Below are 14,254 nucleotides of genomic sequence, written 5' to 3' on the forward strand. Positions count from 1 at the left end.
TTCAGACTGAAGGCTGCATCTGCTTATATCTATTTTTAATACAGCTGTTAGAGACATATAGGAGAGTATTAAAATGTGTTACTAAACTATTTCTTCTTACCAACAGTAATATGAACCGTGCTTATGCAAGGCTGCTTCAGTCCATTCAGAGGATCATTAACCAGGAAGGGTTTGATGGCTCTGATCCCCAGGTACTGCAGACCCTCGTGCTCTTCTATAATCCTGTAACTGATGTTGTTTTCTGAATTTTCAAGGGTGGCACAAGAAGGTCTTGGACAAAGTATCAAGGAACAAGCGGTTTCAAAGCATTGCTGAAATAAACAAGCAAAGTAAATAGAGAGCGTGGTTCATACTTTAATGTGTGCATTTGGAGTTTTTACCTGTTACAGATATGCAGACCATGCGAGAAAGAACTGTAAGCCAACATTAGTGAAATGTATATTCTGTGCAATTAGCTAATAAATGGGTTGCCAAATGTAATGTAATTAAGCAAAACACATTTTCCCCTACAGTATTTTTTTTCAAACTATTGCTTTAGCAATAATGTGTTCAAGACTCTTCAGATTGAACATTTAATCTTAAACTTTCAGATTTTTTCAATGTTGTTTTAACTGGAGTGGAGTGAATTTTTTAATGAATTAAATGGTGTGCATCTTTATGTAGCAAGCACTGAAACACAAATAAAGAAATGAGTGCTATTTCAACTTACAAATCAAAACAGCTTACCAGACTTCTAGAGATCTCTGTACTCTTCATAAATAATACATTTTAAGTGTAACAACAGAGGCTGAAAGCCCTTTATTAATTTGAGCAGTGCCCTATCTATTATTCTTTGTCATATTCAGTAATATGTGAGTCCTTTAGAGTTGATGGAAATAAATTATCTTTATTGTTGTACAGTAGAAATGTTATTACAGTAGAAGTTAATTAGTATAGATGCTGGAGACCCTCAAAGAATATAATACAAGACTGTGTACTATTACCAGCTGAATAACTTAGAAATCATATTTGTGGGGAAGATAATGTTGGAATGAATGTTTTCCTGTCTCAACAGTATGTTTTGGAAACGTTACCTACACAGAATACTTGTGTGTAAATTTAGGTTATCTGTGCTCAGTGTTTAGTCTCTGCTGAGATATATGGGAGAGCTTGCCTTCCCTTTGGTGGCAATGCCAGTCTGGAGAAGTAAATTGGTCCCTGGCAGGCACCTCTCCTCACGTGCTGTGGTAGCCATGGCAACAGGCATGTCATCCTGCTGTACAGCACCGTGCGCAGAGATGCTCCTCCCGCATGGGGACAGGTCCTGTGGAAGCGCAAGAGCCTGCCGGCTGCAAAGAGCAGCACTGAGTGAAACAAACACCCTGCCGACCTTCAGCCAGCAAACAACCTCCTACTGAAGAGATTAGGCTGGTGTTTCTTATTTTTCTTTGTATATTCCTGAATTTTTTTTTTACATGTAAAAGAAAATGAAGGTTGGTCAGAGCCAGTATTTTTAGTTTTTTTGCTTGCAAGCAGAGAAAAATTACACATCATGGGTAATTATTTTCTGTACTCGTTCATTGTTTCAAAATGCCTTAGTAGTGTCAATAAAGCAAAAGCAGAACTTTAACCGAGATGAATTTAAAAGTATATGTTTGCTAAATGGCATATATAACTTTCTGAGGTGAAGCTTTGAAAGTTAGAAAAAGAGTCCTTTTTCAGGCCAGTTTATCCATCTAGGAAGCCATTAGCACTTGCGTAGTTGTTTCTGTTTCAAGGGAGATAATGCATATGATCTCCTGGAGTGGTTTCTATTACTTTCTTTTAAGATTCCTCTTTTCCCCATGCATCATCTTTTTTTGTACATTTAGAAGCAGTATATAATACATACTTCTTAAAAATATGTCCAGAGTTGAATGTAGTTATGGCCCAGAACACACCTTGGATATTTTATCTTACAAATCTGAGAAATTCACCGCTTTGCTGCTCCATATCCCCTTCTATCTACTGAGCCTTCAGAAGTACTTTTAAGTAGCCAGATATGAAGACTGTAGAGCAAGGACCAGCCTGTATTCTTCTGGACTTGTGTCTTTTCCTGTATATAATAGTAATACAAGCTTCTGAGAAGTTTGTGCATGTATGCTCTTCCCTGCCAAACAATCCTCTCCCCTTTGGGTGGGTCCTATTGGCAGTGGCTTTCATGAAATTTGGAGAAAACTGCAAGGGCCAAAATGTAGCAGGGAGGTACTGAACTTTCAAGAGATTTACTTACTGACTTTAAGTAGATCCATTGATCACTGTCTGTGAATGACAGAAGCTGATGCCATTAATGCTTCTTTTGTACTGTGAAGTATAATCCTTCCAAAATCTCTAGACTGTGGAAGTCTAGAAACGTGTTGCTTGTTGGATCTGGATTCAAAGGAAAAGTTTAACTTGACTGGTAAATCTTTCAGATATTTTTGGCTACTTTCACATCAATATGCCAATGTTACTTAGACTTACTACTGCTTTTTACCAGTATTTGAAGAAGGGTCTGGAGAAAAGTGAGCAGAATGTGACTCACCCCAGCTGACAGAGGTTTGACACAATTAGGAAAATTAGTGAAAACTACTGTTAGGGGTTTAGTAGACCTATAATAAAATGGTCAGGCATCTCTAGGACGTAGTATGATTAGTTAACATTAGTTTTATGGGACCATCTGCTGGTGGCCATCATAGATTAACATTTCTTGACTGTCCTGTATGACTTTGTGGGCCTTAGGACAATAATTCCTCTTTGAGGTATTAGGCTACAGAAAAGTTTGGTTGAAGTTAACCAAAGCAATTACCTGTTTGTTCACACTGACTGGAACATCTTTGCCAAGATCTATTTGGAAATTCAGGGTCTGAATGACCTATAACCGAGATATATGAGCATCGGTTTTACATCCTTTCTAAAACCTCCTAGTAACTCTTTGCTGCTGATCATAAAGTATGAATCCTTTATAAATTGAGAATGGTTTTAAGTCACATAGAATAACACTTGTTTGTTTCAGAATATTTTGGGGTTTTCATGTTTGACAATAGAACTTTCATAGGCAACTATATTTCCCTAACATTTCTTTATATACTTTGGAGCTCAAGTTGGGTAACTTGCAGGGTAATAAAGTTGGGGGGGGATTGGGTTTTTTTTGTTTGCTTGGAGTTGGGTTTTTTTTAATTCTTCATAATCAGAATTCTTGCTGCCAAAGCAAACATTGTTACAAAAATTACATGAAAAAGGTAAAAAAAAAAAAAATCCAAGCTTCCAAACTAATGCGAGTATAAAAGATCTAGTAGTATATCTAAAAAAAATTTTATCCTACTCTTTACTGCAGGCTTCTTGTTGTAGAATATTAGACTTATGCTCTTCTTATATTTCAGTTATGGAATAGCTGTCAGGGCCTTGTGGGCCTGACAGAATTGTACTGGTAGAAATTCTGTTACTGGCCAAAATAAATACATCTGATATTATCTGGTGTTTGAATAGCTGTATGTTTTACAACTCTTATGATTTAATATTGTGAAACAGGCATCTGTCATCCTTTATCCAATAAGAGAACTGATATTCTGATGCAATTTCTTCTCTGTTTGTATGTTGTTCTTATGGATGTTCTTCATATGAAAAAGATACTTTTCTCATTAAAAAAAGTTTCTGTAAGTTCTACGTATGTTTGCTCTGCATGGTCAATATCCGTTATATCTGGATAAAATAGCTTTCTTAAATGCCTGATTTTGTACTATTGCTTAAACACACATGAAGAAATGCGTGAATCTGCTCTGATTAGAAGTCACTAAAGAACATTAGACTCGCTTCTATTTTTCTTTTTTTTTTTTTAAAAGTCGGAACATCCAAGCCTAAGAAATATCATACAGAGAAGTCAGATTGTGTTGTATTATCCTGCACTATTATCCTGATCTTCATATGGTAGTGCAAAAAGTTAACTTTACATAAGTAAAGCATAAAAGCCTACAAAGCCCAAGACTAAAGAATCCACCAGTGTTAAAACATATATCGCTTTCACAAAGATTGTAAGCAAATTGGCAGATCAGCTCACTGTGTAAGCAATGAGAGCTGGATAAATGCAGAGCAATGTGGTACTAACTGTGTTTCACAACTCAGGCTCTGTCTACCCAATATGGAGAAGGAAGTAGTTATAAGAGTAGCCTCTTGTCTTGTCAAAACCTTTCCTCTGGATTTCCAGAGCAGCTGTGCAATGTTTTGTGCTTGATAGTTACTGTTTCTTCCAGCTGGTTGAAATGAATATCTACAGTTTATCAAAGCCCTTTGCTGTCCTGAAAAGTACCTGGAAGCTTTTATTTATCTAAACTAGTATTTATATATATTTTTAAAAAAAGCTGGCTTTTAAGTATGAACCCTAAACTCTAGAAATCTATCGTTGATCACCTTGTACAGGAAATCTTTCAACAAGGGTGCTTATTGTCTCTCTCTCGGCTGTTGATAGCAGATATACCTAAAATCCTTCTCAAAGATCACCAGGAAAGGTCACATCAAATAAACAGAAATGAGATTTGTCATCATGAGAGATGACATTTTACTTTGCATAAACAAATTACAACTCTGGCTTCATAATCTGCCCCTTCAGAAAAGGGGCTTTATCTTAGCCACTGCCTCTGTTGGTTGCTCTTCTGCCAGCGTACTGCAGGGTAGCAAACAGCCTTTAGGTAGGTAACGCACGAGGCTGTTTAGGATTTTACGTGTCAAAACAGCTTAGATTCTGGTACCCAGTAGCTAACGAAAGCAGATCCAGAAACACTCATGTCCAGGACTTTCAGAAAGGTGTAGTCCTTAAGAGACAATCCACTGATGTCTCCATCAGACTGTGTTTCTCCATAGCTGTGGGTAAACCTTCCTTCCTCAGTTGGAAGGAGTTGACAGGAAAGTAGATGATACAGAGACTTGTAAAACAGTGAAAGGGCCATGCGTTGGTGCGGCAGGCCACAGCCTTTGTTCATTTAGAAGTAGCAGAAAAAGTGAAACTAAAGCAAACAGTCAGAATGGTCAGGTTCTGAAACACAGTGGGAAGCTGGAAATAGAGGGAAAAGTTGTGTTTGATTACTCTCAGGCACTTCCAGCAGACCACTTTATTGTGGGGAGAAAAGATTCTTTTGCATGCTTTTTAAGGCAGTGTTGGAGGAGAGAAAGGACATGAAAAATCGTAGTATTTTTGGATTTTGTGTCAGAATATACTTACATTTAGCTGGATAAAAAATGCAAATTAGTAGTTTTTGGTATTTCCGTCCTGTCTCTTACACTTGTACTTGCTTATCTGACATAGCATCATACCCAGTCAGTGCAAAAATGCCATTCCGCTTGTAATTTTTATAAGATTAAGTTATTATGATGTAAACTGTGTAATTATTATAGATATGAAGTCTATAAATTGTATTTTTTTAAATACATTACATGACATTTTCCTCTTAATGTTTAAAAAATAATAAGTGACTTTTTTTTTTTAATAGAAAAAACAAAAGACTATTTTGCGGATAGGAATTCAGAGTCTGGGTTCGCTGTTGTGGGGTGATGACATTTGTAGCAGCGATACTCCTGAAGATATTCACAGCCTTACAAAATTTCTGTATGTTCTCCGTGGCCTCCTCAGAAAATCTTTGTCAGCCTGCATCATCACAGTGCCCGCTCACCTTATCCAGGTAGGAATGCTGGTTTCGCTATATTTCATAGCTGACACATCAGTTAGCAAAAATTTAAAGTTTATGGTAGGAAAATAAAGGCAATTTTGGACAGTTTGAAGACTCTTTTTGTTCAAAGGGCATGGTTAAAACATAACTTCGCTGTAGTGTTTCTATCCTTTTGTGGGACAGTCATGCTGCAAAATCTACAAAGACCTAAGCATAAAACCATCTTAGATACAGTTATGCCTTACGTGGGTCTTAGACTTTTTTGAAAAACTATCAACATTTCAGAAACTGTAAAAAAGCAAAGAGAATCCTGCTAGTAATCTCTTTTTCAAATTTTTGTTTTTTACAACATCCCTAAGCACTTTCCCACTGCCTTCAGAACGCTGTTTAGGTTTCAATACAAGACATTTCAGTCCACTGTCTTCATCTGTCATGCTCGTTATGATGATGTGTGATCTTGTTTTTAAAGCCAGGAATTGAAAGATACAGGTTTACTCTTTAATTCTAATATCCCCTTGCACTGGGACCAGGAGCAAACCAGTTATGGTATCAGAGTAATTGTCCCAGCTGCAAAATCAGAAGCTACTAACAACAGCTTTCCTGAGAGTATATGGAGACTTAAACGTATCTTCTGGAAATAAACTTTTTCAGCGAAAGGAAAAATGTAGATAGTCTTTTTTTCTGCAAGCGGTAATGTAACTTAGAAAAGCAAAATTATTATTCACAATGAACAGAGAACCTATAATTTTAGATACTAATTTGATTTGATTATAGTAAAAAAGTACTGGATAAAACCTCATATTATGCAAAATGTTTTCATAGTAGATGAGTTTATCGTTAGATTAAATCCTATCTTAGGTAAGTACATGACTGTCACTTGTGTATTGCATTTTGTAAAGATGTTTGAATACCTGCAAAAGTTATTTGTCTAGATACCTGATGCACTTACTGCTTCGAAAATAAAGAAACTTGATTTTCTAGTTTTACCACTGCAATCAAAAGTGTATGAATATTCCTCTTGCAGTGCAAATCTCCATCTCCTTGCTTAGCTATTTTTAAATATTAGGTGGCAGTTTGCCTTCAGAAAGATTAACAGTAAAATTTAATGCAACGACTAGCATTCGTGAATATAAAACTAGCATCCTTTTTACACATGGCAATTACCTGTCCAGAATTGGGACACACTATCAGGTTCACTGTACTCTTTTTTATATGTGATGTCAATAAAAGGTATGATCATATTTTAGAGGAGAAGTCCAGAAGCGTCTCTAAGAAACAAACTGAAGGACAAAGTTGTTTGTTTGTTGCAAACTTACCTGGGAAGTTGATTTTGGTTTTGTGTTTATAAATTCCATATAAAGCAATTCCCGTGGAGTTAGGATTGAAATTTTCTCATTTTCTAAATAACTGATTTTTTAAATTTTAACAGAATTGTTTTACAGTAAGTGCTAGGATATTCTGAATAATAAAAAAAGAAACATTATTTCCAGAATCTTTGCTTAGCAGCCTTAAACAAATGAGAGCTTTCTTTTTTTTTTAAATTGTTAAACTTCATGTATCTTCCTTTAAGCACTAAACTATGGAGAATACTGTCATTAGGAGGAGCAGAGCTGCTGAGGGTTCCTTATACCCCACATTACTCAGTTCCCAGAGCCCTGCTGTGTAGTTGTTCCACTCTCCAAGCAGCCTGTTAAAGAGCCCCTGAGAGCATGTGTACAGCCCTCCATGTTAATAGTTAATTGGTGAGGATGGCAAGATGAGAGGACAGCCGAACATGTGGTCTCTCAGGCTCAAGCCGTAGACAGACCTTTAGTTATAATAACAGCAGCTGCTCACATTCTCACAACCCAGCTACTCACCATTCTGTTGCTGAGGTTTCTTGCTGGATTAAAAAAGTAAAGAAAATATCTTTTCTTTCGAAGAGAATAAGAGAAAGGGATTTTTTGCATTGTGCGTTTCTGTATATGTATTTAATTTGATCGGAGTAAGTTCTAGCATATGCTTTCTCTGTTGAATCTTAAAGTCAGTACACTAAAGGCATCGAAAACACACACTATTTTTCTGAAGACATAGTAAATTCCACATTTATTCCCTGAACTACTGTTTCTGTATTTTCTATGTTATCTTTTGCCTCCCAACTGTATTAATTAGGTGGTCTACAAGTAAATTCTTCACATTAGTAATTTCCATGAAGGTAAATATAAGTTCAAAATCGCATTTTAATCAAGGTTTTGGGTGCATAACGTATACAGAAAAATAGCTTCATTTTTGCCTGCTTTGTCTTGAAAAAATAGATTTTTAGTAGTGCCTCATATCATGTCTTGACTCTGTCAGCCCCCAGTACTAGTTACTCCAGTGAGGAAGAAATAAAGCTCACAACTGGGTAGTACTGATTTTCAACAGGGACAATGTCTTCCCAACCCAGACTAGTTACATTTTTTTATATGTAGCATATGAATGATGCATACATATAGATAGATAGATAGATTGAGATTGGTTTCTTTTATATATTTTGCCAAATACTTTGCATGTTGTACTGTGACGGAGTTCCACAAATTAAACCTACCTGGTTTCTCTCTTTTTCAGAAAGTTTAATTTTGCCTTTACTTTCCATAAATTATATCTTTTTTCTTGACTGATGAGGCAATAAGATTGGGCTCCCTTTTTTACATTGTTTGTATTCTATTTGTTTTGTACTTTTTCTCATGCTGCCTCTTTAATCTGTTTTTAAACAGTCAATTTTCTTTTAATCATATTTTACTTAGTTACAGTAATGTAATACAATAATGCTATTATTGTTTGTTCACTTTTCCTACATTCTAGTGTCTGCTTTGTCTCTTTGATGACTACTGAACATTAAACAGTGATTTTGTTCTTGATGGTTTTTCCTCTGTGGTACACATCCACCAGTGTGGCTCTTTCATTATTCCAACTATTCATTGTCTTGGATTTAATAACTCTGAACTGCATTTATCCAAAAATGATGCTCATTCACCCAGTTTGATGGGACACTGAATTGTCTTCACAGTCTTCTGTAAAGCTATATTTTGGTAAAGACACAAATTTACAAAAAATCTGATTGTGTACAGAGTTTTTTCGGAGTAATTTAAAGAAATTGTAGTCCACTAAAGAACGCAGATTCTTTGCATTTTATTGGTGAATCTTCTAGTGCAAACAGTGCATGAAGAAAATTCTCTTTTCTCAACCACAAAAATAGGAATACATTATTCTGGAAGAGGATTTCAAGAAAATGACACTAAAAACTTATCCAGTTATGAATTTTATTCAGATGATGTGTGACAAGTTTTACTTGATTGATATTTTCTACTGATTGAACATACTCTTATCTTACACTGTCTGTCAGGTAATAAATATTGAGATACTTACGAGTATGATTAAAATAGTTGATGGAAGGTTATTTTTCAAGTCTTTCTACTGCTTCTTGAAAACGCATTGTGCCTATGAAATCATATGGTGCATTTGAAAAGGGAAAATTACTTCCATTTTTAAAATTTAGCATTGATCAAGGAGGGTGGGCTGAAGAGGGATTTAACTTGTTGTTACACTTTCCAAATTCAAGGAATATTATAAAAACAAGTGAGGACTGTTTTTCTGTATGTTGATAATCTGTGCGGTTTAGTGCCTAATTTAAAAAAAAAAAAACCAACTTTTTCTGCCACAGAGTGTGACCTAAGGACTTTAACATCACTGTTTTATACTTGCAAAAGCCCTAAATTAGAATTTGAAATATTTTCCTATTGTATTTTCTTCTTTTTCTTTAATTCCTAGGAATCATTGGTAAATTCAAAACCATCTTTCCCCAAAAATACTAAATGATGTTTGTAATTCTGTTCCTGTTCTTCCCAATTTTGTGTCACTTAAGTAATATTTTTTTGAGTGGATTGTTATTTTCACTGGGAGAAAGTGTAACACTTTTATTAAAGCCATCCTTTATTTTGAACTTGAAGCTATATTACTGGTAAGAACTAACAACCATATTAGTCAGCATGTACCAAGGGAAATTAATTGACTAATGAAAAGTCAGTATGAATAAGTCTTGTTACAGAACCTGTCCTCAGAGTCTGAAGTTCTGTTTAGCAAGGTATTTTCATTATTTCATCCAGTGTGTTAAAAAATTAATTTCCTACAATATTAATGTTTTGATGCTTTGAATTCACTGAAGTGCATAAGTTACTGTATGTTTCACTGTAGAAAAATTCAGAAACAAACCTTTTCACATCCATAGCCTTTTGTGTTCACACTGAGTAATTTAGCAGCTAAACTCAAAGTCAAGCAATAGAGTGCTTTAGAATCCATTGCTAATATAGGATTATAAGATGTGAACTCCTATAGCTTGTGAATTTCTCACAGTTTGAAATCTTTATTCCTACGACAAGAACTAAGAGTGATTGCCTGCCTTAGAACTCTTAACTTCTGAGAGTTCACAAGTGCGAAATGCTAAATAACCTTCAAATGTATTTGATGAGGTAGCCACTGCACATAAATTTGTATTGAGATCAAATGTCATGTAGTTTCTATATCATAGTTAAGCAAGCTTTCAAAATTCTCTGCAAAATAGAAACCCTGAAGATGAAATGGTCTTTATATTTTTCTATATTGGTGGTTTTTTACTTGCTTTTTAATGTTGCATGTTGCGTTTTGTTGTATGTGAGAAATACAGTTTAGCAACCATACAAAGAAATACTGAGAGTCATGAATTTATGACAGGTATTCTTGGGTTATCCACATAGTTTTCAGATGAGAATATTCTGGTTTGGATATTCTAGACATTCATAAAAGCATCTTTAAAATTATGGTCAAGTAGGAAGCTCAGAGAAGTATAAAATTCAAAATTTAAATTGTGGGACAGGTAATTCTGTTTTCAATTTCTATTATTGTTGATAGTATTTGCTAATCAAGTTGCAGAAGAAATAGAAATATTTTGTTGTTTCATAAAATAAGTTTATGGTTGCCAACAGGCTGTATTCTAGCTCTACGACTTCTGATTTGGTAACAACTACCCATTTCAAAAACAAGTACAATATACATCTGAAGCACGTTTTTGTACCCACGTTAATTGTCTTTTAACTGACTTAGCTATATTATGATGAACAGTCACATTGTATGTTAAAATTTCATGCCTAAAACAGCCTTCTCATTTTAATAAATTTTGCTTTTTAGAAGGACACTATATACACATCCTTATCACCATCTCATCAAAACACTGTCTTTTAATCAAAAAAATCACTTTTCCAAAATGAATATGTTAAAATTTAAAAGTTAATGAGCACATGCAACATTGCAATTTTATTTTATATTTTATGTGTATAATCTGAAAATACACCTATGAAAACTTTAAAAAAAATAGGTAAGATTTAGAATTAAATCTTTCAACTGCAATATTAGATCTAAACAGTTAAATATCCCATCACAGTATGGAGATAGTCATCTGTTCAAGCATATGGAATCTTTTGGCTACTGGACTAAGTAGTTAATATAATGCCCAGTGTCCAGACATGGACACAACTGTTATGGAAGCAGAAGGGAAGAGGCTCATGTATTGAGCCCATTTGGACACTGATAAGTAAAGATTAGAAGAGTGACTTTAAATAATGCAGGGCAAAGTAGTTATCTGCAAGTAATTCTGTTAGAAAATGGAAGGTAGTATTGTTTTTCTGAAGCAATACTATTTTTTTCACATAAGTAGAAGTACAAGTTCTTGAAAAAAAAAAGCCCTGTGAATCTAGCATTAAATACAGGGTTTATCTGTTGTCTGTTGTATTTCAGAACAAAGAACAATAATTTTGTGTAAAACTATTTTATATTTAAATTATTGCATATATATTTCCCATCTTAAATGATTTTCAAATAACTGAATATTGAATTTATGTGCAGCGTTTGCTTAGCAACATTTGTGTATGAACTTATCGTGTTGTTTAAAAACCTTGAAATTTCAGAATCTAATTTTACATCCTTTTGTTTAGACCTGCTCTATTAATTACAATATAATCATAATAAAAAGGAATACTGCATCTTTAATGATGTTTTTGTGCCTGTGTAGTTAAGCTTTAATGCTAGGGAAAAAAAAAGATTAAATTAGCCTTGTAACCTCTTTCTCTTCCAGACTGATGATGGAAAATAAAAGCTCTTAGCCACAGAATGTAACACTTAGAATTAATATTTAATTAGACCAGCAAATTGTACACCGTGGCTGAAAGCTTCCAAAGAGTTGTTAGTGCCACAATTGACCTACAAGTTTAATAATAACTCACTTCTAGGAGCAAGTGCCAGTTCAGCATAGTGGAGCCACTGTAAGAAAGTCCTGTGAGATTAAAATCAGCAAACCAAATGGCAGGCGAGGATTCCTGGGATGGAGCCTTCTGGAAAGCTGGGAGCTGGAGTAGCTTTTCAGCCAGGATTCAGATGAGAACAGTGGGCAAAAAAAGCTGATCCCTCCTGTTCTGGGAGCTTCTGGTTGTAGGCCAAAATCCTAGAACAGATTTTTTTCTAAATGTTCTTACTGCAGCTATTAATTTATATCACAAATCAAGTAACGAATGACTTATCTTCATCTTTTAATTAAGTTTTAATACAAACATTATCGCTGAGTTCTCTGGTCATGAATTTTACTCATGGAAGAATGGCACTTTTTTGGTATGACGTGTGATTTAGTATGTTTGTGTTGCAGAATGTTTCATTTTACAGTATCTTCCTGCTACATAAAAGGGTTCTTGTTATAGTACAATACGATGGGCAATTTATTGTAATATTATGAAATATGTAAATCAAATATGAAATGTGTATACATTGTAAAATGGAATATTTTGAAGGCCAAATATCTTAATCTTACCTTTCATTTTATGAACAATTCAAATATAAAGCCAGTAACTCTACCATTAGTTATCCATCTGAGCCTTAATTCTGTGGCAAATTATTCTAGTGAAATAGGGCACCATAAGTTCAAAAATGTGCAAACACACAGCAACAGACTGAGGAAGGAACATTCTGCATTATTTATTGGCTAGATCCTAAATAATTAAAGAAATGCCTACTCATTAGTTAAAAATTAAAGCAGGTGAGAACCTTGCCAGCAGAGGGAGCAGTCATGTCTTTCCTTAGGTTCCCATCGTTTCCAGCCTACCCATCATTTCCACCCTACCTCTTCTTATTGCCCAGCCAGTTTCCCATCTGGACCTAGCTTTGCCAGCCTGCTCCTGATGACAGCCTATAATTTTATACTGAATAAGGGATTCGTTTTTTAAATGATTTTATATTTCAGAATCTTGCCACTTCATTACCAACATCAGTTAGATGTTCCTTTTGATATTTGTGTACTATTAATTGAAATGATAGCGGAGGATCTTTTTGGTCACCTGTGAATAAAATGTGATTCACTGTTTAAAGAATTAAAGTTGCAGCCATAGTTAGCCTCTCTGAATTGGTAAGCAAACTGCAATGACATTTTTTTCAGGCCAAATGGCAACAAAAGGAACTCCTAACCCGTTTTCTTATAATGAATAAGTCCCAATGGAGTCATAGGTTTTTAGTTAAGCCAGTTGGTCTCAAATACATTCATTTCAGCAGTTCTGTTATGGATCTTTTGTAATATGACTCTCATTCTTTCAGTCTACTTTTGCATCTGTATTTTATATTACACTGTGACCAACTTGTAGCATTGAATATTTTATGTGTTTAATTTTGTAAACAAATCTGTTCACATGGTCATTTCATTTTTGCCATAATTAAAAACAAATAATAGCATACAGTTTTCCAAATATATGGTGTTAGAACAGTGAGACAATCTCATTAATAAGGACCAGATATAGTGTTCAGGGGAGATGCTGGGCTCATCTCAGCCCAGACCTTGTACTAATTTCTTCCCAACTCCTCACCCTTCACTGGAGAAGGGCTCAATCAGGCTTACTTCAGCTACCCGCTGCAGCAGGACTCATGCAAGAGCCCTGCGCCCCAGAACCATTCATAGTCACATGCAGCCTGTGCTTTCAGCTACTGAATGCTAAGGGAATAGTCAGAAGAGAAAAGCACTGAACAGGGATTCAGCTCAAAAAGTGTCACCCTTTAATACCCTGCCCATCTGTCACCTCTTTCAGCCAGATAATAACGGGATTTTCAGCACCCAGCTTTCTGGGCTTTGACTCCCACATCATCTTTATGGTACCACCAAGTATTTTCCTGGTACCCCAAAGCCATAGATGCAGCCTCCTAAACCAAGCCTCAAATAGAGCGGGGTAGATAGGGCTTCAACGAAAGGCTGAGTTTGCTTCCCAGCTCACTGTTGACTGGCTTGTGACTTTGGACAACTCACATGACATCTTTGTGCTTGTTATATGACTTGTAAATGAGGAATGCAGCACTTGCCTGTCTTTCGTAAAGTACTTGGAGATCAACAGATGGAAAGTTTCGTTTAAACTATGTATTCTTTGTTCTCGCTTTCGTTTTTGTAGGCCTCAGTAGCAACTGTTACTGACTTGCTTGTTTTATCTATATTGAGTCATCACTCATTTCATTGTTGGGCTTTAGGTCTTCCCTCCAATGGCAAAACAGAAATACTTTTTATTTTGTAGGGTGCCAAGGTT

At 35.3% G+C, this 14,254-nt stretch overlaps 1 protein-coding gene across 1 annotated transcript in view; it reads left to right on the top strand.

Annotated features, from left to right (window-relative positions):
• The window catches only part of ELP4 (elongator acetyltransferase complex subunit 4), a 157,131-nt gene that overhangs the window by 48,495 nt on the left and 94,382 nt on the right, over window positions 1–14,254 (top strand). The window contains exons 6-7 of the mRNA XM_075712906.1: window positions 107–191; window positions 5,481–5,669. Of these exons, the coding sequence (XP_075569021.1) occupies window positions 107–191; window positions 5,481–5,669 (274 nt within the window). The remainder of the gene's footprint in view (window positions 1–106; window positions 192–5,480; window positions 5,670–14,254) is intronic.

Source organism: Pelecanus crispus, chromosome 6, assembly GCF_030463565.1.
Source record: "Pelecanus crispus isolate bPelCri1 chromosome 6, bPelCri1.pri, whole genome shotgun sequence".
NCBI classification, from domain to species: Eukaryota; Metazoa; Chordata; class Aves; order Pelecaniformes; family Pelecanidae; genus Pelecanus; species Pelecanus crispus.